This window comes from Aotus nancymaae, unplaced genomic scaffold (genome assembly GCF_030222135.1).
Source record: "Aotus nancymaae isolate 86718 unplaced genomic scaffold, 86718_ANA_hifiasm-v0.15.2.pri h1tg000065l, whole genome shotgun sequence".
Taxonomy (NCBI): Eukaryota; Metazoa; Chordata; class Mammalia; order Primates; family Aotidae; genus Aotus; species Aotus nancymaae.
Window position 1 is genome coordinate 13988201 of NW_026988480.1, and position 26024 is coordinate 14014224.

At 37.2% G+C, this 26024-nt stretch overlaps 1 protein-coding gene across 2 annotated transcripts in view; it reads right to left on the reverse strand.

The window, feature by feature from the left end:
* Positions 1–5708: 5708 nt before the first annotated feature.
* Positions 5709–26024, reverse strand: part of CDK13 (cyclin dependent kinase 13) — a 127255-nt gene continuing 106939 nt past the window's right edge. The window contains exons 10-14 of one of the 2 annotated variants that reach the window (XM_012473569.2): positions 25027–25143; positions 24290–24421; positions 15125–15330; positions 10895–11167; positions 5709–10065 (exon numbers count right to left, since the gene is read on the reverse strand). In XM_012473569.2, the coding sequence (XP_012328992.2) occupies positions 9215–10065; positions 10895–11167; positions 15125–15330; positions 24290–24421; positions 25027–25143 (1579 nt within the window). In that variant the 3' untranslated portion in view covers positions 5709–9214. Of the gene's footprint in view, positions 10066–10894; positions 11348–15124; positions 15331–24289; positions 24422–25026; positions 25144–26024 lie in introns of both variants that reach the window. The other variant, XM_012473563.3, reaches the window with a different exon arrangement.

Below are 26024 nucleotides of genomic sequence, written 5' to 3' on the forward strand. Positions count from 1 at the left end.
ATAAGCATAGAGAATCCACCAGTGTTTAATTATTAATATTGATTAAATGGATACATAACAAAGTGCACTGAAGAACCACCCTTCCTAGAACCCATGAAATATTTACAAAATTTCTGCTTAACAAGCTAAAAAGAAATCCTCAAAAACTTTCCAGAAGCAGATTATATATACTACGTATTAGAACTACAAACTGTTAACAAAAACTGAAAAATAAAATATATCCAACCACATGGAAATAGAAACATACTATCCTCAGCAACTCAGATCAAGCAGTCAACTTTTAGCCACTGAATATTTAGAAAACAGTAATGAAAACACCCTTTTATTTTGGAAACCGAGCCTCGCTCTGTCACCTAAGCTGGAATGCAGTGGCGTCGTGATCTCAGCTCACTGCAACCTCCACCTCCCAGGTTCAAGTAGCTGGGATTACAGCTCACACCACCGAACCTTGCTAATTTTATTTTTAGTAGAGACGATGTTTCCCCATGTTGGCCAGACTGGTCTCAAACTCCTGGGCTCAAGCAATCCTCATGTTTTGGCCTCCCAAAGGGCTGGAATTACAGGCGTGAACCACCGTGCCTGGATGAAAACATTTTTAACCTATAGGATGGAACCAGATAAATAACCAGAGGACATTCATAACATTAAAATGGTTCCTTTGAGAATTCAAAGAAAAATAAATGGACCAATTATTTAACTCAAGAAATAGGAATAAATAAGGGAAGTAGAAGGAAGGAATCAAAGCCAAAATACTGAAATAAATTAGAAAATAAATGATAGTTTCTCATTCCCAGGTGGTGAGAGAGAGAATGGAGGTAGCCTGGGCAAACCTTAGCTGTTTAATCAAGAAAGAGAGAAAAGACACAAAAAGTATATGTAATTATAAATGTGTATTTAAAATATTTAGATTATTATGTCCAATTATATGCTTAAAACATTTTAAATAAAAGGCAGAATGATGAATTTCCAGAAAAAAGGAAAGTACCAAGATTTCCTTGTTGGTCTCAACAGACCAAACAGAAGGAAATAAAAACATTGTGAAAGAATTACTTTCAAGAGCCAAGTATATCTGATTATAAATAGCTCCAACATCAAAAAACAGGTAATTCTCAGGATATATATATATATATATATATATATATATATATATATATATTTTTTTTTTTTTGAGACAGATCTCACTTTGTCACCCAGGCTGGACACTGGCTTGATCTCGGCTCACTGCAACCTCTGCCTCCAGAGTTCAAGTAATTCTCCTGCCTGAGCCTCCCAAATAGCTGGGATTACAGGTGTGTACCACCATGCCTGGCTAATTTTTTTGTATTTTTGGTGGAAACAGTGTTTTGTCCTGTTGCCCAGGCTGGTCTCGAATGAGCTCAAGCGATCCACCTGCCTCAGCCTCCCAAGCGTTGGGATTACAGGCCTGAGCCACTGCACCCTGCAGGATCTATATTCTAAATAAAACATTAGTTTTCCAGCTTATTCTGCCAACCTGCCATAACCTGTTAATCAAAATTAACGTAGATACAAAATCCTAAATACATATTTAGGCATTTGAATATAACAGCCTTTTAAATTAATGGTTTCTTATTACATTCTATTAATAAAATTGGTGTCTGTCATCAAAAGGTCAAAAGAGCAAATGCATATAATGTCATTTGAAAAAAAAAAACTTCAGCTGATCCTAATAGACTTCATGAAAAAATTTTTCTTAAACATAATATTCAATTTCTAGCCTATAAATTACACAAGTGAAACACTAAAAATCAGACATCAGTAAAATCAAACAAGAATGCCCATTATTATATTCATTGAAAACTATTAAAAATGGTAATAAAAGTTATATAACCAGTTTTAACAACAATAATAAAGAATCAGCTTTCCAATATAAGCAGTGACTAGTTAGAAATATTACAATACTTATGAGAAATCCATATCTAAAAGCAATAAAAATTTTTTTAGAAACTTAAAAAAAAAGAACATAAAGAAAATTTTGGAACTCTTACTAGCCTGGCCAAGATGGTAAAAGCCCATTTCTACTATTCATTATTTATTTAATTTTTTGAGACAGAGTGTCACTCTGTCTCCCAGGCTGGAGTGCAACAGCACAATCTGGGCTCACTGCAACCAACCTCCACCTCCTGGGTTCAACCGATTCTTCTGCCTCAGCCTGCTGAGCAGCTGTGATTACAGGTGCCTGCCACCACGCCTGGCTAATTTTTTTGTATTTTTAGTACAGACAGTGTTTCACCATGTTGACCAGGCTGGTCTTGAACTCCTGACCTCAAGTGATCCGTCTGCCTTACCCTCCCAAAGTGCGATTACAGGCATGAGCCACTGCACCCAGCCTTATTTCTACTAGAAATACAAAAATTAATGGGGTGTGGTTTCTACTAGAAATACAAAAATTAGCAGGGGGTGGTGGCAGGTGCCTGTAATCCCAGCTACTTGGGAGGCTGAGGCAGGAAAATCACTTGAACCTGGGAGGCGGAGGCTGCAGTGAGCTGAGATTATGCTACTGCATTCCAGCCTGGGTGACAGAGTGAGACTCTGTCTCAAAAAAAAAAAAAAAAAAAAAGGAACTCTTAATCTCTTAATGGGGAGCATGTAAAGAAACAATTCTACTATGCTCTCAGTGGAAAGATAGATCTCCTAAGTAAAAAACATTTAATATGTTTCCAGTTAAAATCCTAACAGAATACTTGAGAAAGTAATCTAAATGATTCTGAAAGTCACATGGAAAAATAAACAGGCAGGAATAGGAAACTCTGAAAAGGGGAGAAATAAATTAATTTGAAGTTCTGCCTGACAAATTATATGTGCTACACATTGTTCTAGGAACTGAAAATAAAGTGATTTTTAAAACACACACACAATGTCAGATGTCTAGTTTATAATGATACAAGTGTAGGACTTGTAAACAAGAGAGAAAGATCAAGAAAAAGAAGAAAAAGTATAAAGTTAGATCCATATCTCACAGCAAACATCTATAAATTATAGAATGGTAATTAAATGTACACTCAAATCTGTGTAAATATTTAAATAACCTTAGAGTAGGACAGGTTTTCTAAAGAGAAACAAGGAAAAGATTAACAGACTTTACATAAAATTTTAAAATTCTCCTATAACAAAACATAGACAATATTTTATATATATATATACATTTAACAAAGGGCTACCTTCCTAATGAAACAAGTTCTTCAAAGCAAAGATGTAGTACCGAATAATTAAACATCTGAATAGTTAATGAAAGATGTGGCTAACATATGAAGTGCTGAACTTTACTAGTAATCCAAGAAATATGAATTAAAACAAGATGATTTATCATCTGTCAAACTAACAGAGATCTCGAACTTTTAAGTACCCAACATAACTAAATGAAAAGGTTAAGGAAGAGGAATGTGAAACTGGTAAACTTTTCCTTAAAACAATTTGGATCTAGCAAACATTTTTAAACTGCATTCTTTATACCAGCAACTCCAAGGACATTAATTTATGTTTGTGTCTATGTATATGTTTGTGGACTTTCATCACATTATTTGTAACAGAAAAGTTCAAAATATGTCCAGCAATGAGAGATTGTGAAATTGTGGTTCCTCTATAAAGCAGTAATTTACAACCATTAAAAAGAGGAGAGGGCTGGGCACAGTGGCTCATCATGTCTGTAATCCCAGCATTTTGGGAAGCCGAGGTAGGAGGATTGCTTGAGGTCAGGAGTTCGAGACCAGCCTGGGCAACACAGGGAGACTCCATCTCTATAAAAAAATAAAAAAAATCAGCTGGGCATGGTGGTGCACACCTGTAGTCCCAGCTAGTTGGAAGGCTGAGGCAGGAGGATCACTAGAGCCTAGGAGTTTGAGGCTGCAGTGAGCCATGATCTCAACACTGCACTCCAGACTCAGGGACAGAGTGAGACCTTGTCTCTAAAAAATTTTTTTTTTAAATAAGAGGGTAGAATTTAATTGTTTAATACCAAGAGATGTTCACAACATATTATTAAATGAAAAAATTCAAATTACAAAGCTATGGGCAGGATGATCCCATGGTTTTAGAAAAAACTGATAAGCATTCAAAGACATCCATCAAAGGTAAAATATTAAGTGGTTATCTGGGGGTGTTCTTCTCTGTGTTCCTATTTCCGAATATGTACTAATTATAAAAAGATTATAAAAGGATTCCACATCTTAACCTTTGTCAAAAATATATATATATGGTATATTGGATTACAAGTAGTTATCCTTATCAGATAAGATTACTTCAAAAAGTATTTTCTGGATAGAAGCAAAAAGCAAACAAGGCTGAAAAATGGCCTGGGAGTGTTACGGCAATTTATTTAGACTATTGAATACAGCCTTAAAAAAAAAAAAAGGTAAAAAACAAATGGTTTGTATTTAATACATTAGATTTTAACAGTTACAAGACAACGTTCTTGCAAAAGGGCATAACACTTTTACAACAAATTAACTGGGGAAAAAACTTAAAAGAGTGATTCTGTATTCACCATAGAGCCTCATTTGAATACAATTAGAGAATTCATTTTTAATGGGACATTTGATAGGCTGAAATGAGTTAAGACCCACAGAATCTGTTAGTCTATAAAATTCAAAGGATAAGTTCTTCCCATTCTGATAAAAGTTTTCTATTTTCCCTATCTTCAACTGGATCCCATGACAGCTAATTATTAATAGCTTTTAAGTAGAAATATTTAGGAAATTATCTGGAGAAATCTTTGGTAAATGGCAAACTATCGCTCCTCTTAAAAATCCACCTGAAATTATGAAACCCTAAAAGTATTTTTTTTTTAATTTTTTAAGAAAAAATTCCAAATCAATAGGTCATTTATTGCATAAAACCTTGAAAGAACTTCAAAGCAAATTATGTTTGCAAGCCTATTGATAACTAATCTTCTTCGAACAAATGAAAAAATACACAGGACTCTCCTTTTCAAAGATTCTCCATATATGAAACAAACAGCCCTTTTAGGCTCCTAGATTTCAAAAAGTTTTTTTCTATTTTTTTCTAAATATTGTTTTTTAAGCAGACTTTTTAAAGCCAGTTGTGTAAAACCATTAGTCCCATAGTCTAAATTTAATTATTTTACTGTACCACTGGTCAAGTTATTTTGAGGCAATTTCCCTATTAAAAAGTTAACTATGTACTACAGAATTTAAGTATGGCTTAGCAGAGCAAGCACAGGCAATCCAGTTGCCAAAATTTCTGGCAATCCCTCTCTTTAAGCCTTATTTTTCTTAGCTGTAAAGTAAGAAGGCTGATTGGATCATTTTAGGTTATTGGGACATCTTGTTCAAGGCTTTTAAAATAACAGAAGGAGACTGGGTGTGGTGGCTCACACCTGTAATCCCAGTACTTTGGGAGGCAAAGGCAGGCGGATCATGATGTCCGGAGTTCGAGACCAGCCTGACCAACATGGCTGAAACCCCGTCTCTACCAAAAATACAAAAATTAGCCAGGTATGCTGGTGCACGCCTTTAATCCCAGCTACTCAGGAGGCTGAGGCAGGAGAATCGTTTGAACCTGGGAGGCGGAGGTTGTAGTGAGCCGAAATGGCACCACTGCAACTCCAGCCTGGGAGACAGAGCAAGACTGTCTTGCAAAAATTAAAAAAATAAAACATCAAAAGGTACTGGCAGACTGGGCCCCCCCCCAAAAAAAAAAAATTGAAAGGATATTATATCCCAGGGAATTAGTTGATCTATATTCAAAACATGTATTTCAACTTTTTTTTTGTTTTAGCTATCTCCTACAGGAAGGATTCTACTTTTTGGAAAATAAAACAAGTCTCCTCCTCCCCAAAAAATAAAGAAAACAAAAAGCCCTAGGGTAAAAAAACATCCCAAATTGGATTAAGCTCAAAGCAAACAGCAAAACCTTGACTCAGAAGTACCAGTCCGATTCGATTGTAAACATTTACCTATTCACTTTTCATTTTCCTCAAGAAGTCTTGATATTTCTTACAAATAGGCCATTGCAAACTGGCCAGATTCAACTTAAAATTTTATCACTGAATTTCCAGTTGTTTGATGATTCTCTCCAGAACCATCTCTATCCAAATTTCAATTTAAAATTTCAAAAAGACACTCAAATTTTCATGCCTTACATTCACTTAAGTTCAACTTAGATACAGCTAAGGGAAGCAAATACCACTAGCTTCTCTAGACATTTAAAAAATCTTGCTCACTGTCAGCACACTAGAAGTACGATTTAACACTGTTGATGATTATTGATGTACCCCAAGGACTAGACTAGTACTTGGCATGTTGTAGGCACTATGTATTTGCTGACAGAATAAAGCTGTGAATCACAGCTAGAATTATTACCTTAATTCACATTCCACAAATGATTTTAATCAATAAACTCCTTAAAAATCAGTATTTTAAGGTTTCGCAAGTGACCTGCAACTCTCCAACAAATAATGAAGACATGGGACATACTGAGTTGCATGCAGAAAAACCTGCTGTGTGAGTTAAGTACAAAAGATAATTTCACGTGGGAGAAGATACTTTCTTCTTTTTGCAGGTCAAATCTTTTCTATTTTTGTCTTCTTAACTTGCAATTTGACTTACCTGCTTTTTTCAAAAAAACTTAAGCAATATTATTTGTTCCTTAGATTTCACTCAAATTTTCAGTAATGACTGCTTTTACTACCACCTATAGTACTACTGATTTCCCAACCTTGTCCTATCAATCCAAATTCACTGAATTAAAGTATTAAATACTATGGAAGGAAGCATTAAGAGTTTTGACTATCATATTTTATCAATTATAAGATAAATATTTTCATATAACATGTCTGAATCTGGGATGTAGCTTAAAATTGATGACATCTTAGCACTGTATTTTGGCTTAATTGGCAACATTTTTTCTTTTAAGGGATACATAAAAGACGTATGTCTCACATGCAGTGATATCTTAGGATAATATTAGAAGTTCTAGTTCAAATTTTCAATTTCAAAGCAACAATTTCCCTGTCCTCCCAGCCGCTCTCCCAACATGTCACTGAAATGTTTGATTAGAAAAACTATCCAAACACAGTTCAATTTTATATAAAATATTTAATTTTTGAAACACAGGCTATTCATGTCACATAAATATCTTCAATTGTAGGTTAGCTGCTTATGGTCAGCAGAATTATCAAGTGTGACTATTCAGAATAACTTAGATACTGTCACTTATAGGAAAGCCTAAAGCTCTAAGACTCACCATATTAAAATTTCAGATACTTGAATACTGTTGCTATTTTGCTAATTTCAAAATATTTCCTCACTTCCTGCAATGTAGTTTATAAGCTGTTAGTAATCAATATTCAAATAAAAGCAAGATTTTTTTTTCTTTCATTCATTTCTTTCTCCCCAATGAAAAAAAGAGTCCATCAAAAAATAAAATGGTCAACTGATATCAACTTATTTTATAGTAGTAAAATGGTAAATTATCCTCTTTAAAATAGTCTTACTGTCATCAAACTACAATGCTTCCCACATTGTTTTGAAATGAAGGTTCATAAGTTAGAGGGCACAGGGTTAACTGGCTTTAGAACTGGAGCAATATATATTCCGTAACAGGTGTTCCAATTTAAGATTCCAATAAAAAAAAACAAAAGTTACCAGAACAGTTAATGAACAAAATGATTAATTGGCACAACTCTAACTTCCAGTCAATTTTTCCATTTAGTAATAATGGAAACACTGGTGATTTACCTTTGGTTCCTTTCTAGAATTATTATAATTGTGTGTGTATGTGTCAGAGTGACTGTGCACGCAGTGAGACTTCACACCATTAGTTTAAATAAGGATTACTCCATTCTTTGATGCTCTTTATAAAAAAAAAAAAGTTAAAATGAACTAAAGTTGTTGCTCTGAGTCTGGCAGAAGTCATGATCAACTTTATAGAAGGTGACAGGAAGGAATATAAAAGTTCTCATTGCCTTTTCTTTTTGCTTCAATAAATTCAATGTAGGCAATGTTTCTAGTTAACAAGTGAACAGAACTGACTTCCTTAAAATGGCAATTACATAACTTAAAATATGGTATTTGCCACCCCTCCCCCATGAACTTTAACACATTTATGTAAGTTCTGTTATTAACTCTTGCTTCTATACTATGGCCTCCAATTATCCATGGCAAATGGAAACAGGGACAATATGCCAGCCTGAAAGAAAATGGCACTCTAAAATTCTCGTTGAGCTATTACTTTCAACCATTTAAATGACAAAACTTTTTAGAACTTCTCAGAAGTAACAAAAAAAGTACTGATTGCAGTTCTTCTCCCTTTCTTTGCTCTCACTCCCCTATCAAGAGAAGGTGGTAGTGAAAGGTAACACAGCCCAAAGACAGGCAGAAAAGGAGAAAGTGTGACAGGCAGAGGGAATGGACCTAACAGGAACTGAACAGGCAGCCCCTGAAAACTTGAGAGCTTCCTGCCTTTTCAATGCATTGATTCCCTTGAAAAGACAAATGGGGATAAAAAGTTAACTCTTTTTTCAGACCTTACCTGTTAAGGCACTTACTTTCCCTCCCCACCCCACCCATAGTTTGCATATAAAACTCACTATTTCATTTGAATGCATTTTGCTAGGCTATGATAATCTGCAAAACAAAACAAAAATAACGTTTACCATTTTTTTTATAAAACTGTTGCATCAAGAGAAAGGTTGTGTTTTATTTTCTGAAATGAGCACAAAGTACACCTTTCACAATAACACTGAAAGCAGGTGCAAAGACTGACAGTGACCTTTGACTAAAGGTAGCTTTGTAAAAAGAAAAATACCAAATAAATCAGTGCCCTTTCTGATTGTTGTAAAACTGGAGGTGGGGAGGGGCTGTTTGTTACATAAAAGTTGGTCCAAACTTACAAAAAAAGCACAAATGTGCATAGTTCAGAAGATCTGCAAGAGGGCCATAAAAGGCTATGTCCCTAAAATTAGCATCCACTTAAAACTGCAAGAATACAAAATAAAATTGTTAACTAGAATTTGTGAAGATGTACAATCGATAGATCTAGTTTTTAGAACAGCATGAATTTAAGCAAAGGTTTTTTTTTCTGTCTTTTTTAAACTATTGTATGCAAGACCCTTCTCCACATAAAAATAAAGCTGTTGTTGAATTAATATTATTCAAGTCTCTTGGATTGCTGCCTTAAATTGCAGCTAGAAAAGTCTTTCCAGATAAAAATGATGTGCCTGAGGAAAAACAGATACTCAGTATGGTAACCCTCTGCCTCTACCTCTGCCAGTTGATGTGCTAATATGTCCCCTGTATCCTTGTGAATATCCAGGTCCTTGGGCAGGAGAAGTCCAGGTCTGTCCATGCATGAGGCTGGGACCACTTGGGTTTTCCTGTAAGTTACCACCATAGTTATAGTTATGCATCTTTGCTGGCAAAGGATGAGTACTCTCTGGCCCCGTGGAAGGGTCACTGCTGTTTGCCAGGACTGCAATAGGACCATGGCTATATTCAAATCTATGGTCTTTGTCTCCACTAAACAACATGGGACCAGCATTGAGGTAAATGTCTCGATATCCAGCTACTGAACTGGGAAATGACTCAGAAAAGGCAGAAGGCTGAGGTGGACCACCAGAATGAGATGAAGCAGTACTGTAGTTATCCAAAGACTGAATATCTGAGTTTCCAATGAAACTACGTCGTTCTAATGGTGGAGCAGAACTGCTTCCTAGACCATCATTGCTAACGTAAGGAGCAGAAGAGAAAGAAGAGGATCCAAAGTTGTCCTTGTAGTCTGACGTGGACACGTAAGTGTCTCCTGCTTGATAATCAATCCCACCTTCTCTTTTGGGGTCATCCTGGGGCTGATGCTGAGCAAGCAGCTGTAACAGGGCTGCCTTCACTCCGGCATGAGGGTCAGTTAATGAAGAACTAGTGGTGGGTACATGCTGGTTTTCTGTCCGATAATCCAGATCTTCCTCAGTGACTGGTGGTGGTTCAGGAGGCTCAGGAGGTCGTTGGTCAGGAGGCAGAATTCGAGGCCGGTCTGGTTCTGGTGTTAGCTCCAAGATCCTCATATCTTGATGCTGGATGAGGTCATCTTGTCCTAAGTGAAACAGCAAAAACAAGGTCAAAAGTTACCATGGAAAACTGATATTCAAAATACTCAGTGTTTCCTGTAGGTAGTCCTAAAGATGATTAGAAGTTCCATCTCTAGCAAAATGTTAAATGAAAAAAACAAAGTTTACAAATACTATGGTAACTGGAAGATTTTACTGTATTTGGCTTCTCTTTAAAACAGTCTCGCTATGTCACCCAGACTGGAGTGCAATGGAGTAATCACAACTCACTGCAGCCTTGACCTCCTGGGCTCAAGTGATTCACCCACCTCAGCCTTCCAAGTAGCTGGAACCACAGGCATGTGCCATGCCCAGTTAACGAAAAAAAATTTTTTAGAGATGGGGTCTCACTATGTTGTCCAGATAGCTATTGAATTCCTGGGTTCAGGCAGTCTTCCCAATTCAGCCTCTCAAAGTGCTGGGATTATAGGTGTGAGCTACCGCACTCAGCCATAATTTGCTATTCAAAGGTACTTCATATATACTGTATTGCCTGAGGAACAAAAGCTACTGTATATATAAATTACGCCTTGGTCAAGCATCCTTTTGTATTTGGAGTTAAATATTATTCCTTAACCATAGGCTTACCTTAGAAATATCTTTACCATTCATAATGAGTTCTAACTCACATGGATACTTTGTTAAAGAATCCATTCCTGGAAGTAAACAGACTAAAAAACCAACCTATTGCCAGTAACCTGAGATTTTTCAGGACACCTTTTAGCAATCTCACTGAACTATATACATTATAGTCACCAACACTGAGCTGACAGTGTAAATGCAGCCGTGTTAGTGGTCTGGTATCTACACACTTACCCGACACTGGAGTGCTAGGTTCTGGAGGTGGCCTGAGTTGTAATGACGCTTCATGTCCCGATCCATTTTCCCTCTCTTCTAGTAGCACATCTTTCTGCTTTGACTGCTGAGCCTTTATTAACTGAGTCAACAGAACTGCAAATGCACTCTGCACAGCCGCCTGGGCAGCATCAGTCTCCACTTTAGGCTGGATGGTCTGAGAAGAAGGCTGAATTCCTCCCAACGGTTTCGAAGACTCCTGTTGTGGTGTTGATGGATCTGTCTGTTTTTCACCTGTTGCCAAAATTCCAGCAGGAAGGTTTATTTTATTTAGCTGCTGTTGAGTCTCAGAGTTTACCTTAATGTTCAACACTTGGACAAAATCAGCCATATTAACACTTGTTTTAGACTGTAGTAGGTTTAGTAGAATTGCCAATTCACTGTGGTTTAAGTGCTGTCCAGGGCCTGTTTTTACTAAAGACAAAATTGTATTAATTAGAACTGCCATAATTCACATCTCCTCCCACCCCCACAGCAAAATGGCTCTGTATTACCATATGAAAATGTACATTTTGGAGAAGAGCGTTTAAGAAATACTGTAAAAAAAAAAAAAGAACCTCAAGTTTAGTTAAATATCATGTACATTTAAGATGTACATAAAAAGAACTGCAGTCAATTTTGAGTAACTTATCTTTAGGGGTAAATACTTCAAAAGGAAAATCAAGATCACTACTAGAAACTCATGTTATGGATTTTACCAGGAAACAGCACATTGTGAATGGGAAATGAATATAGATGACAGCTAAGAGTGTCACATACTTTCTAAGCATTTAATATCCATTATTCCTTTCAACAACCTTATAAGGCAGGCTCTATTATTAGCTTCCTTTTACTGAGAAGAAGAAACTGACACCCAAAGAGACCAAGCAACTTGCCCAAGGTTAAATATTCTGTAAGTGGCAGAGGTGAGATCTGAATCCAGATATTCTGATTCCAGAATCTGAGCTCTTAACTATACCGTACTTTCTCTAAAATAAAGTTTATTATGTAAAATCTAAGGTTATCTTTGCACTATATTGAAATTATGACATTCTGCCGATTCTGATAAAATGCCTGTGTTTTTATTCAAATTACCTTTTAAGTAACTCTAAGTAAGTTAGGACTGCCTACAGAAACATGCTTATTATTAATACATGCATATGATAGTATTAACTCGTCACCAGTAACATGGATTCAGTTGTTTGCCAATTTTCAGTGTAGACTTGGGATATTTACACAGGTCGTCATGCATGCAAGCTTATCTGAATCACATATAACAACAAGGCTCAAATGCATATAATACCACATATGATAACTGTAAGACTGCAGTGATAAGCAATTCCCATAATCACAGATGACTGACTGATAGAAGAGGAACTCTAAACAACGAAAAACTGATGTTTAATGCTTTTATATTCTCTTTATATATTTTGAGATACTTCTGCAAGTTCTTCTGATGACCTGTGAACATTAATAAGAAACTATGCTTGTTTGCTACACATCAAAAGTCATTTTTCCTTATTTTCATTTCCCTGTTAGCACAGATAGTCTAGCCATGTGAATTCAGGGATGTGTTCTTTAATTGAGGTGCCTCTTTTGCTGAAGGGGCATTTTCTTATTTCAGCACACTTAGCTGATGATGGAGAAGGATTCATCCTCTTTTCAAAAAAAAACAAAACAAAACAGAATTCTCACTTTTTTTTTTTTTTTTTGAGACAAAGTCTTGCTCTGTTGCCCAGGCTGGAGTGCAGTGGTACGCTATCAGCGCAATGTAACCTTCACCTCCCAGGTTTAAGGAATTCTCCTGCCTCAGCCCCTGCTAGTAGCTGGGATTACAGGCGCGAACCACCACACCTAATTGTATTTTTAGTAGAGACTGGTTTTGCCATGTTTGCCAGGCTGGTCTCAAACTCCTGACCTCAGGTGATCCACCTACCGCAGCTTCCCACAGTGCTGGGATTACAGGCATGAGCCACCATGCCCAGCCTGCAATTCTCACTTCTCACTCATGATAATATTGATTTTTCTCTTTTCTCTCTCCGTTTTTTTGTTTTTTTTTTTTTTTCCACATAGGGTCTCATTTTATCATCCAGGCCAGAGTGCAGTGGTGCAATCTCAGCTCACTGCAGCCTTGACCTCCTAGGCTCAAGCAGTCCTCCCGCTTCAGTCCCCCAAGTAGCTGGGAATATAGGGCTGGCTAATTTTTGTATTTTTTATAGCGATGGGGTTTTGCCATGTTACCTGGGCTGGTATCAAAATCCTGAACATAAGATCACCTGAGGTCAGGAATTCGAGACCAGCCTGACCAACATGGCAAAACCCCATCTCTACTAAAAATACAAAAATTAGCTGAGTATGGTGGCATATGCCTGTAATCCCAGCTACTTGGGAGGCTGAGGAAGGAGAATCACCACCTGGGAGGTAGAGGTTGCAGTGAGCCGAGATTGTGCCACTGCACTCCAACCTGGGCAACAGAGACTCTACTCAAAAAAAAAAAAAAAAAAAAAAAAAAATTAAATTTAATTTAAAAAAAACCTCTCCATTAAAATAGGGTTGTAAAGTAAGTTAGAGCAAATTAACAACAAAATGAGCCCAGAAAGGGCAATTCATTTTTTACCAGCTAAAATGAGTAAACTAACAACCCTTTTGTTGTACCAGGTTTAGCAGAGTTTAAGACATCAGTTCCATGAAGTGAACAAGAAATAAAGACCTGAGAGTCTTGCTAAATATGACAACAGTTGCCTGGGAAAATGGACCACCATCCAAAATTTCTGTTATTACCATCTCACATCCTTTTGTTGGCAGGACAAAAATTTTCATGTATAAGGGGAACTCACTATTTCAAGAAAGAATACTTTTGGACAACAAATAACAATCGCTTTTGGCATTTATAGAATGAGTACTTTAAGTATGCAGTCAAACCAAAGTCAAGTAGTAGCTTGTAGACTACATGGGCAAGCATTAATGGTAATCTTTTTAAAGCTTTCTCAGTTAACCTATGTTTATCTTTAACCACCAAAAGTTCAGTCTGATCCACATATCTGTTTTAATCAACTAACTGATCAGTCAACATTTACTCATCTCTTAAGAACTGCTAGTCTATTTTTTCAAGTTTAATAAGCCACCACCTCACATACTTTCTCTGTCTCTCTCTCTCTCTCTCTCTGTGTCTCATTATTTTACATCAATCTCTGTTAAAACTTAAAGATGAATGTTTCTGGATGTTTTAGGCAAAATGAGGAAGTGGATGTCCTTTTAAAAAAGTTAAATGAATTAAATGATTTTAACACTCTTGACAACATTAAAGAGGCAGACTGTATCAAAAAGCTTACTCTATGACAGATTGAGTCAGAGGAAGAAATTTAAGTTTTCCTAAAATAACTAGATAATAAGATACCGTCCTTTGTTGGTTGGTTTTGAGACAGTCTCACTCTGTCACCCAGGCTGGAGTGTAGTGTCTTAATCTTGGCTTACTGCAACCTCTGCCTCCTGGGTTCAAGCAATTCTCGTGCCTGAGCTTCCTGAGTAGCTGGGATTACAGGTACGTGCCACCACACCCAGCTACATTTTTCCATATTTTTAGTAGAGACAGAGTTTCAGGATGTTGTCCAGGCTGGTCTCGAACTCATGGGTGCAAGTGGTCTGCCCATCTTGTCCTCCCAAAAAGCTGGGATTACAGGCGTGAGCCACCATGCCTGACCTTCCCTTCTCATATTGTAAGTTATTTTGGGCTCAAATATCAGTTTCCAATCTTTTAGATTCTTTACTATAATTGGAGAAATCAAAACATTAGGAGTGACATCAGGACATTATAAATGGTATGAAAGAGCTCCCATTATGATTTTTGGCTGTCTTCTTACATCTTTCTTCCTACTCCTTAAGCATCTGTAGACACTGAATGCTGAGCCTCGATGAGAGTAGTGTTTGTAAAAGACCTACTGACTCCTGCACTAAGAGCAAAAAGGAAGTACAGAAATCTGAGGACTTGCCAATCAGGTAATTTGATGCTTCTTTATAAGTTATCTTAAGATTACTTAAAATTGTGGTGTCAACAGCAATGAAACTTCTGTACTGGTACAAAGAAATGTCTACTTCAGTGAATAAATGTTAATTGTTATCATTAGCCACAAGATGCTTCAACACTAGAACAATATGATCAGCATTAATCACAAAACAATGTGAAGGAAACCAACCCATGGAAGCATTACTGACCAGGTGCCACATTTGAGTTGCCCTGAGATTTCACTTGTGAAGATGGCAGCACACCCTGGGGTGTGTTGGTTCTGCTGTCATCCAAGCCCAGAGACAAGTCCTTTCTGGGGGCTTTAATTGTGGAAACATCATCAGTCATGCCCATCTGTTTCTGTCTTCTTCGCTTTTTACTCCATAACTCATGACAATCTTGCCATAAAGGAAGGCTGGAAAAAAAAAAGAACTATATTGTAAATGGCATTTCTTAACAAAAAATGCTAAAGTTACTATGTACCACCAAGCCATGCTCCCACCCCAAACAGTTGTTGAAGACTTCATAGAATGGCTCTGTAAAACTCCTCCAATAAAAATCATCCTTATTGCCCCACTTCTTTCAGGGCTTGCTTTGTCTTTACAGATAAAACTATTTTTCTTTGGCTTCTGAATAATCAATGAAAAATCATTTATCAAAATTATGAATGAAAAATATATATTCATGAAAATAGGCTACTATGGCTGGGTATGGTGGTGCACGTCTGTAATCCCAGCACTTTGAGAGGCCAAGGCAGGTGGATCACCTGAAGTCAGGAGTTCAAGACCAGCCTGGCCAACATGGCAAAAACCTATCTCTACTAAAAATACAAAAATTAGCCAGCTGTGGTGGCAGGCACCTGTAATCCCAGCTACTGAGGAGTCTGAGGAAGGAGAACTGCTTGAACCCAGGAGGTGGAGGTTCCAGTGAGCAGAGATTGTGCCACTGCACTCCAGCCTGGGCAACAAGAGTGAAACTCTGTCTCAAAAAAAAAGTGGCTCACGCCTGTAATGTCAACACTTAGGGAAACCAACGTGGGAGACGGTTTGAGCCCAGGAGTTCAAGACCAGCCTGAGCAACATGGCGAAACTCTGTTTTTGCCAAAAACAAAAAAATTACGCGTGGTGGTGTGCACAGTCCCAGCTACTTGGGAGGCTGAGGTGGGAGGACAGCTTGAGCCTGGGTGGTAGAAGCTGCAGTGAGCTGAGATCATGCAACTACACTCCAGCCTAGACGACACAGCCAGACTCTGTCACACAAAAAAGAAAAATATGCCACTTGTAGAAACTAGATATGGGATAAAAAAAAAAGTAGTAAAGGGCCAGGTGCAGTTGCTCATGCCTGTAATCCCAGCACTTTGGGAGACTGAGGTGGGCTGATCACTTGAGCTCAGGAGTTCACCAGGCTGAACAACATGGTGAAACCCTGTCTCTACAAAAAAATTAGCCATGCATGGTGACGCATGTCTGTAGTCCCAGCTACTCAGGAGGCTGAGGTGAGAGGATGGCTTGAGTCCATAGGCTGCAGAGAGCCAAGATCATGCCACTGTACTCTGGCGTGGGTGACAAAGCCAGATCCTGTCTCAGAAAAAAAAAAAAAAAAGGAGTAAGGCTAGAACATAATATTTGTGAAGAACTTTATAGTAAAAACTTTTTACTTTTTACTAACTTATTTGCTTATCTGTCCAAATGCTCTAGAATTAAACTGATGCTATAGATGAGTTTTCAAAATGGGTAATCCAAGGATAGAGTGGCTACAGAGTTGTGAATAACAACTACCAAAATTGCCCACAATTCTTCATCAATTCTATCTTAAAAGTAACTTCATACAACTGGTAACACTAGAGAATAACTTTTGCTTAAAGATACAAATATTTGACTTATAAATGCTTTCTTCTTACCCTAATTTAGTGTTTAATGGAACGTTACTGTTGTATCTATTTTAAAGATGAGAAACTTGAGGCTTAGAAAGGTGAATAAACTTGCCCAGAATATCTACAAATTCCCTTAAGCAACCCCACCTGGTGATATATACCTATAGTCCTCAACCCAGATCTGTTTACCTCTAGGAGGTACATGAAGACTCTTGAAGGGGTATACACCTGGTATTTTTTTAAAGGAATTTCCATATCCATATGTCCACTTTCCTATGATTGAACTTTGAGGATGGCCTGCCTGTTCAAGCAAGTTCTTCTATCATATCTCCTCTTTCACAATTACGCATGTTATAAAATAAAGGCAGATGCAACAATATGGTTGAATCTTAGCAGTATTAAAAAGTCATTCCCAAAATATTACAAACAGCATGACACTTTTGTAAAATTAACTAAATTTTAAAATATAACCTTTTATGAGTACATATAGATGGCAACAAAAAGTATATACAAAATAAAACAGGGATGATGGTTACCTCAGGTGAAAGAAGGCAAGGGGATACGTTGGAGGGGACAGGGGTAATATGATTAAAGTATGTTATTTTCAAGATTCTAGCTTTTGTCTGGTAGGTTCATGGCTGCTTATTAACTTTATTTTAAAAAACTAAAGTAACTAAAATAAATAAAAGAGAGCCATGCATGGACCAATGATGAGTGACACAAAGATTATGATTAAACCAAGTCTATGCACCTGAGGTCCAAAAACAAAACAAAGGCATACCTCTCAGCCATCTTACTATGATGCATTGCCTCAGCGTGTAAAAACCTCCTGGAGTAACAAACAAAGGGACAATTTGAAATATCGATATTGGGAAGCTTTCAGGCATCATAAACCCACCAAAGACTTTCCTTTCTAAGTGTGTGTATGAGGAGATATGGGCCTTAACCTCTGTTGGGATACCTTAAATTCAGATATACTGCAGTACTGCAGAGTACAGTAACTGAAGTGATTCCACCTTTCCATCCTGAAGCTTGCTCTTGAAGGAGAACCCCATGAAAGCAAAGCAATCCATTAAAAAGAGCTTTTGTTCCCTCCCACAATTTATAAGTAAGAGATTATTTTCTTTTCTTTCCTTTTTTTTGAGGTAAGAGTCTTGCTCTGTTGCCCGGGCTGGAGTGCAATGGCACGACCTCAGCTCATTGCAACCTCCGCCTCCCAGGTTCAAGCAATTCTCCTGCCTCAGCCTCCCCAGTAGCTGGGATTACAGGTGCACACCACCATACCTGGCTAATTTTTGTATTTTTAGTAGAGACAGAGTTTTCTCATGTTGGCCGAGCTGGTCTCGAACTCCTGACCTCAGGTGATCTGCCCGCCTCGGCCTTCCAAAGTGCTGGGATTACAGGCATGAGCCACTGTGCTTAGCCCTCTTAAAAGTAAGACATTCTTTATGGATGATCTTAACATTCATCTTTAGGAAAGATAAACTTCACCCAACAAATAGCTAAAATAGTACAGGTTACTGATGCCGACGCTTTCAGATGAATCAGGAATGTTTTCCAAATAACCAAACTTTTATTTGCTTTCTTAAAGGTTCAAATGCCAGCTCAGTCACTTACTTGGTGTGTCTTAGGCATGTAACTTGACCTCTGTGCCTCATTTTCCTTATCTTTAAAAATGGGATTAACAATACTATCTACTTCATGGGGTAGAGGTACCGTATGTTAACATTTGTAAGCGTTTGGGCAGTGCCTCTTACAAAGTAGGCAATATATTAATTCACATTTGATATCATTGGTCATAATTCAATTAGGTAGTTTACAACTATTTCAATCAAATCACATCATGAAATATTTATTCTAGTGGCAACTGATATTTTGTCTTATAAATGGCTTAATGCTTTTTACTTGCTGTTAAAGCTTACAAGCTGGCTGCTAGTCTAATTCACTTTCTAGTTATATCTACTTTAGGTTTGAAAGGGCATCTAATGCAATTAATGGAGTTATTTCTGATTTTGTTTGTTTTTGAGACAGAGTTTCACTCTTGCCACCCAGGATGGAGTGCAATTGTGTGATCTCATCTCACTACAATCTCTTGCCTCCCAGGTTCAAGTGATTCTTGTGCCTCAGTCTCCCAAGTAGCTGGGATTACAGGTATGTGCTACCATACCCGGTTAATTTGGTATTTTTAGTGGAGACAGGGTTTCACCATGTTGGCCTGGTTGGTCTCAAACTCCTGACCTTAGGTGATCCACCCGCCTCGGCCCCCCAAAGTGCTGGGATTACAGGCATGAGCCACTGCACCCAGACTTTTTTCTGAGACAGGGTCTCATCTGTTGCCCAGGCTAGAGTGCAGTGACACTATCTCGGCTCATTGCAACCTCCACCTGAGCCCGAAATTCTCATTTCTCAACCTTGGTAGCTGCAAACATAGCTGTGTACCACCACGTGCGGCTTTTTTTTTTTTTCCTTTTGAGATGGAGTCTCATTCTGTTGCCAGGCTGGAGTGGAGTGGTGCGATCTCAGTTTACTGCAACCTCTGCCTGCTGGGTTCCAGTGATTCTCCTGCCTCAGCCTCCCGAGTAGCTGGGACTACAGGCGAGCACCACCATGCCCAGCTAAATTTTTTTGTACTTTTAGTAGAGATGGGGTTTCACCACGTTGGCCAGGATGGTCTTGATCTCTTGACCTCATGATCTGTCCACCTTAGCCTCCCAAAGTGCTGGGATTACAGGGTGAGCCACTGAGCTCAGCCTGATTTTTCTATTTTTAGTAGAGAAAGGGTTTCACAATGTTGGTCAGGTGGGTCTTGAACTCCTGGCCTCAAGTGATCCGTCTGCCTCGGCATCCCAAAATGCCAGAATTACAGGCATGAGCCACTGCACCCAGCCTATATCTGATTTTTAAATACCCTGCTCTCTCATTTGATTATTCCTAAAAAATTGATCAAAAGAGCTTGATACATCTTCCAACTCTCTAAAGGAATACAAATGCCTTTCTTCATAGTCCTTACCTCCTAATTTATAATTTTAACTACTCATTACATCATATTACAAAGTACAGATATATTTTGTTGTTTATAAAATGTTTTTATTTAAATATTGGATCAATCTGATCATCTTTATTTGAATGCTTTAGTAATGTATGTAATGAGATTCATTCAGAATTTGTTATAGATAGCTTACAGAATTTTCCTCAAATGTGTGTTAACGTGTTTGTTTTTAATTTAAAAAAATGCAGTCAGGTGTGTTCTGATAAAATTAAATCTGATTTAGGTGATTTGTTTTACAATAAGGACACAGTTTATAATTAGATTATAAGGCAGGCATTTCCCATAAATTGAGTGGAATAAACCTATATAGTTCCAAGGTTTTGGCAAAATACTTAAAAAACATCATTAAGAAACAATTTTTAAAATGGATTGGCAAAGTAACAGTGATACTACATGCTGATTTCCTAATCTTTTTTAAGTATACTGGATTAAACAAGTGCTATGAAAAGAAAAGGTAGTTAAGTACTAGAAAATGTCATAAGTATTGGTAAGAGAACTAAAAAACCAAGTAATTACTAGATTAAAAAAATCATTCTGTGGATCATGTGATCCCTAATTTTTCATCTTTTTTTTTTTTTTTTTTTTTGTAAAGACAGTCTCACTATGTTACCCAGGTTGGTCTCAAACTCCTGGCCTCAAGCAATCCTCCTGCCTTAGCCTCCCTAAGTGCTGAAATTACTTAGGTGCAAGTCACCATGCCTGGCCTCCAATTCTTTACTATCAACAAAACTGAAGGAGAAAGAATCTTAACTTGACACCTGGAAGACGTCATTAGAATCTTTTTTTTTTTTTTTGAGACAGAGTCTCACTCTGTCATCCAGGCTGGAGTGCAGTGGTATGATTTCAGCTCACTGCAGCCTCTACTTCCCAGGCTCAAGCAATTCTCATGCCTCAGCTGCTGGGATTGCAGGCATGTGCCACCATGCCTGGCTATTTTTTTTTTTTTTTTGTATTTTTAGTAGAGACAGGGTTTCACTATGTTGTCCAGGGTGGTCTCGAACTTGTGTGCTTAAGGGATTCACCCGCCTTGGCCTCTCGAAGTGCTGGAATTACAGGCATGAGCCACTGCGCCTGGCCTAAAATCACTTTCTTTTTGAGACAGAGCCTTGCTCTGTCACCCAAACTGGAGTGCAGTGGTGTGATCTTGGCTCACTGCAATCTCTGCCTCCCAGGCTCAAGTGATTCTCCTGCCTCAGCCTTCCCAGTAGCTGGGATTACAGGCACAGGCCACCATGTCCAGCTATTTTTTTTATTTTTAGTAGAGCCAGGGTTTTGCCATGTCAACCAGGTTGATCTCTAACTCCTGGCCTCAACTGATCCTCCCATCTCAGCCTCTCAAAGTGCTGGGATTACAGGCATGAGCTATCGCACCCAGCCTTAAAATCTTTTTTTTTTTGAAATGGAGTCTTGCTCTGCGGCCTAGGCCAGAGTGCAGTGGTGTGATCTTGGCTCACTGCAACCTCCACCTCTGGAGTCAAGCAATTCTCTGCCTTAGCCTCTCGAGTAGCTGGGATTACAGGCACCCGCCACCACGCCCAGCTAATTTTTGTATTTTTAGAAGAGATGGAGTTTCACCATATGGGTCAGGTGGTCTTGAACTCTTGACCTCATAATCCACCTGCCTTGGCCTCTCAAAGTGCTGGAATTACAGACATGAGCCACTGCACCTGGCCTAAAGTCATTTTTGATGAAAGACTTTTCACACATGTCAAAGGAGTTCCAGTAACTCAGTGATGGTAACTGACAAAACTCCTTACATTCTCAAATACTTATTTTACTTATAAAAATAAAAAACAAAATTGCAATTAATGTGGAAATATGTCTCATTCTAGAATAAGCAGTATTAATCAACAGATATACAAACTACTTGGTAAAAAAACTCAGCCCTATCTTTTTCATTAGGTTGTACTTCTAACAAAATTACTAATTTTTTCTTTATTTAAAATGGAAATATTCACTACTGGTATTTGCAATGACAGTTCAATCAAGGAGAGCTTTATAATCACAGGAAATGTTATGAAATTTAATTTCCATTTATATACATGTACTGGTTTTTAAAAATATATAATATAGTAATTAATAAAATACTTTCAAGCATAAATATATGTTACATTAGAATAAAAGCCTATAAGAGTAACCTAAGTTCAAGATGAAAATAGGACAATGTACACTGCTCAACATTTTCTAAGTAACTATTGGTGGATATCAAAATGCTATGATAGTTGCCTTCCACTTGAGACATTTACAAGAGTGATGTAACCGTTGTACTTAAAAACGTCAGCATTTACTATGCGGACATTTTAAAGTAGAGTGGTTACATCTGTTGATCAAAGTCACCATTGCCAAGAATAGTGGTACAAAATAACATTATGTTCTCTTGAACATAATAATCATAGAGCAGGATCACCAGCTAGGTTATATTCTTGCTCCCAAACTGTTAATCTAATTCTGATTTTAAAAACACAGTCAAATCCCAATTGTGAAATATTTTACCAACAGCTAGCTTGGAATCTTCAGAACTGTTAAATGCCGTAAGATCTCTTCCCCAGAGAGTAATTAAAGATGGAAAAAAGACATAACAAATAAATAGAATGTTGAACTCTGAAAAATTCTTTATAAAAAAAAAAAGCCTGTAAAGGAAATTATTGGGTCAACTGGGGAAATCTGAATATAGACTGACCATTAAATATTCTCATGTTAAATTTCATATGCTTTATAATGGTATGGTATGCATGTAGAATAAAGTCCCAGTTCTTACAGATAGGATTAGATATTTATAAGTGTCACCTCCACAACATGCTATCCAACTAGTTGAGGAAAAAAGTATAGAGTGATAAAGCAAATGTGTCCAACTATTAATAATTGTTTAATCTAGGTAAAGGATATACATGAATACTCATTGTACTATTCTATTTTTCTGTAGAATTGAAATTTTTCCAAGTCAGAAGTTTAAAAAAAAATGTTATTTGAAGGGGTACTGAGCCCAAGTTTTAAGATTACTGATACATACTAAGAAAAAAGCAAACATAAAACAATGAATTCAACAGTGAAAGATTCAGGTCCCTCATGATGTCAGATAATAGATCCATTTTGGCTTTCAAATCATCCCATAAAAGACAACTATGTACAGCTCAATAAAAGCTTAGTGAAGCTGAATATGACAGCCTCATAGAAATATAATAAGCACTATCTAACTGATAAGTAGAAGAACCAGGATTTGAACTCCAGAGCCCAGGTCTGTTCATTTAAAATATGCTAATTTTATTACATGAAAATATTTTATTATTAGAGATAATATGCTTGCTTTTAATGATACTCCTTATCATTTTAAACATTACTAAGAAAAGGCCGGGCGTGCTGACTCACACCTGTAATCCCAGCACTTTGGGAGGCTAAGGCAGATGGATCACCTGAGGTTAGGAGTTCAAGACCAGCCTGACCAACATGATGAAACCCCGTCTCTACTAAAAATACAAAAATATGCCATTTGCGATGGTGCACGCCAGTAATCCCAGCTACTCAGGAAGCTGAGACAGGAAAATCACTTGAACCAGACAGGCAGAGGTTGCGGTGAGCTGAGATATTGCCACTGCATTCCAGTTTGGGTGGCAGAACAAGACTTTGTCTCAAAAACAAAAAAATTACTAAGAAAATCCCTACAAGGTTTCTAGATCCTGTCAAGGAGATGCAAATGGACTGTTTTTCCTTTACCCCTTCTTCAAGTCAATCCTAGAGCAGTAACAGGAGCCATGTGAAGGTAAAGGTTCAAGAGAAGCCAGCTATTTTGACTCCCAAACTCTGTATGTTTCCCCCATCAGACAATATTTCCTTTCATACAGGCTTCTGATACTAATAGTTTTTCATTCAATGATAAGAAATATATATTGCATAGTATGCTATAAATAAAGTATTTTCAGAACCTCTCTTTATTATTGGACTAATGTGAATTTGAGAGCTGGCTGTACCCTTTACTAGATTTGTATTCCTGGGCAAGTTTCTTAACCTCTCTGAGCCTGCTTCCTCCTCTGTAAAATGGTGATGATAATAATACCAATACCTACCTTACAAGATTATAAAGATTAATGTAATACATGAAAAAATGCTTAGCACAGCACTCAGAATTATAGCTATAGCAGTACTACTAGTAGTGCATGTAGTAGAAGTAGTATTAGAATAGCAACAGCAGTAATATTTTATTAGAGTTGAAATATATTATTAAATCTTGAGGTCAATCAAGCCTAAAATTAGCTAGAAGCCAGCTGTTTTTGCTAGTCCTATGGGTAAACATTAAGCAGGCACCTGTAACCCAGATGTGCAAATTATGTGTATTACTGCTGTTTTATCTTTCTTTTGATTATATTTCTTTTCTCATAACCAGGCATGAAATATCATTATATATGTTATTAAAACTGTCTGTGTATGTGAAAGCTAATATAATAAAAAGTCACTTACTCTGGTGGAGGCATTTTTGAGGGTTCCACATCTCGGAGGAACTCACACTGAAGAGCCTGTTCAGCAGTGCAGCGCTTACTAGGATCCAAGGCGAGCATGTAATCGAATAAGTCTAATGCAGCTGCAGGAATACTAGCATGAGAGGATTATAAAAGTCAGGTATGTTCTTTAGACACAAGTTTATGTTTCTTTAGGAGCTTAAATTATTTTTAATTAAATTTTAAAACTAAAACTAAGGAAATTTAAAAATAATTTTAGATAACATTTTATAATATGTGCATAATACTTTATTCCAATAAATCTCAATTTTTCTTTTGAATAAATATTTCATTATTTATAAATAATTTTTGTAACCATTTGGCAAGCAATAGTATATATTATTACTACATGGGCAATTTGCTGTTATTACACAAATTAAGAACTGAACAGTATGGTTTTTTCTAAAGCAAAATGAAAACTTGGTCTCAAGTAACTTGACACTGTTCCAGTAATATTTAAATGGTCTTATTAAAGTTCTTTCATGTAAGCACCAAATCAAACACACAACCTGAAATCACTGATTCCATAATAATGGTAAAATGGTAATCTGCATATAGCAAACAGAACTCAAAATTAAATGCCCTAGAAGAATTACAGGTTTACCTCAGAACACTAGAGAATTGGCTAACATTTATAATTCACTAGAATTATAAGTAAAACATTCATGCAATATGGATGTTTACACATCTCCTTCTTACAAAACAAATTCTTCTCTTAACTTTCGACGATATTGCTTCTTTGGTTTCATGGTGTTGAAATACGGTAGTTTGATTACATCAGGCCACACTGCAGGACATGGACTCCCACATATTCGGCTAAGCAACACATAAAAAGAAGTACATCACTATAAACTACCTAAAGAATACATATAACTGTTATACAAAGTATCAGCTCATTTTTTAAATACACAAAAATTGAAGCCTTCGTCTGTAAAACGTTTTGTTATTTTATATTTATTTTTTTTGAGACAGAGTCTCATTCTGTAACCCAGGCTGGAGTGTAATGGTGCAATCTCAACTTACTGCAACCTCTGCCTCCTGGGTTCAAGTGATTCTCCTGCCTCAGCCTCCTAAGTAGCTGGGATTATAGGCATGCGCCACCACAGACCAGCTAGTTTTTGTATTTTTAGTAGAGACAGGATTTCCCCACGTAGGCCAAGCTGGTCTCGAACTCCTGGCCTCAAGTGATCTACCTACCTAGGCCTCCCAAAGTGCTGGGATTACAGGCATGAGCCACCCCGGCTCCCGTTAAATATTTCAGTCATCCCAATTTAATTAATTGAGAAATTAATTTATTTTCAGTGGGTACTTCTAACAATCCAAGCATTCCAATTCTTAGAGAGGACTTTCATATTTGCAAAATAAAATCTGAAAACATGATGACACTCAAAATATGTGACCTATACTTTAAAACCAATATAAAAAATTATGCAAATAAATTAAAGAAATAGAGTTTAGTATATGTCCCTCTCTAGTTTTTTGGTACCTGTCACTCCTCCTTCCCATGAATATAAGGCAGTCTACAATAGCAGAAGAAACAGATTCCTATATGACCTCAGGACTGCCATCAATAGAAGCACCCTAAACCTAACACTCTTGAAACATTAAAGTTCTTCAATTTAAGTACTGCTGCTGATCTTAAGTTACAAAGAAATTCTAACTGCCTTACTCTGGCTTATCTGCATCTTGAAAAACCC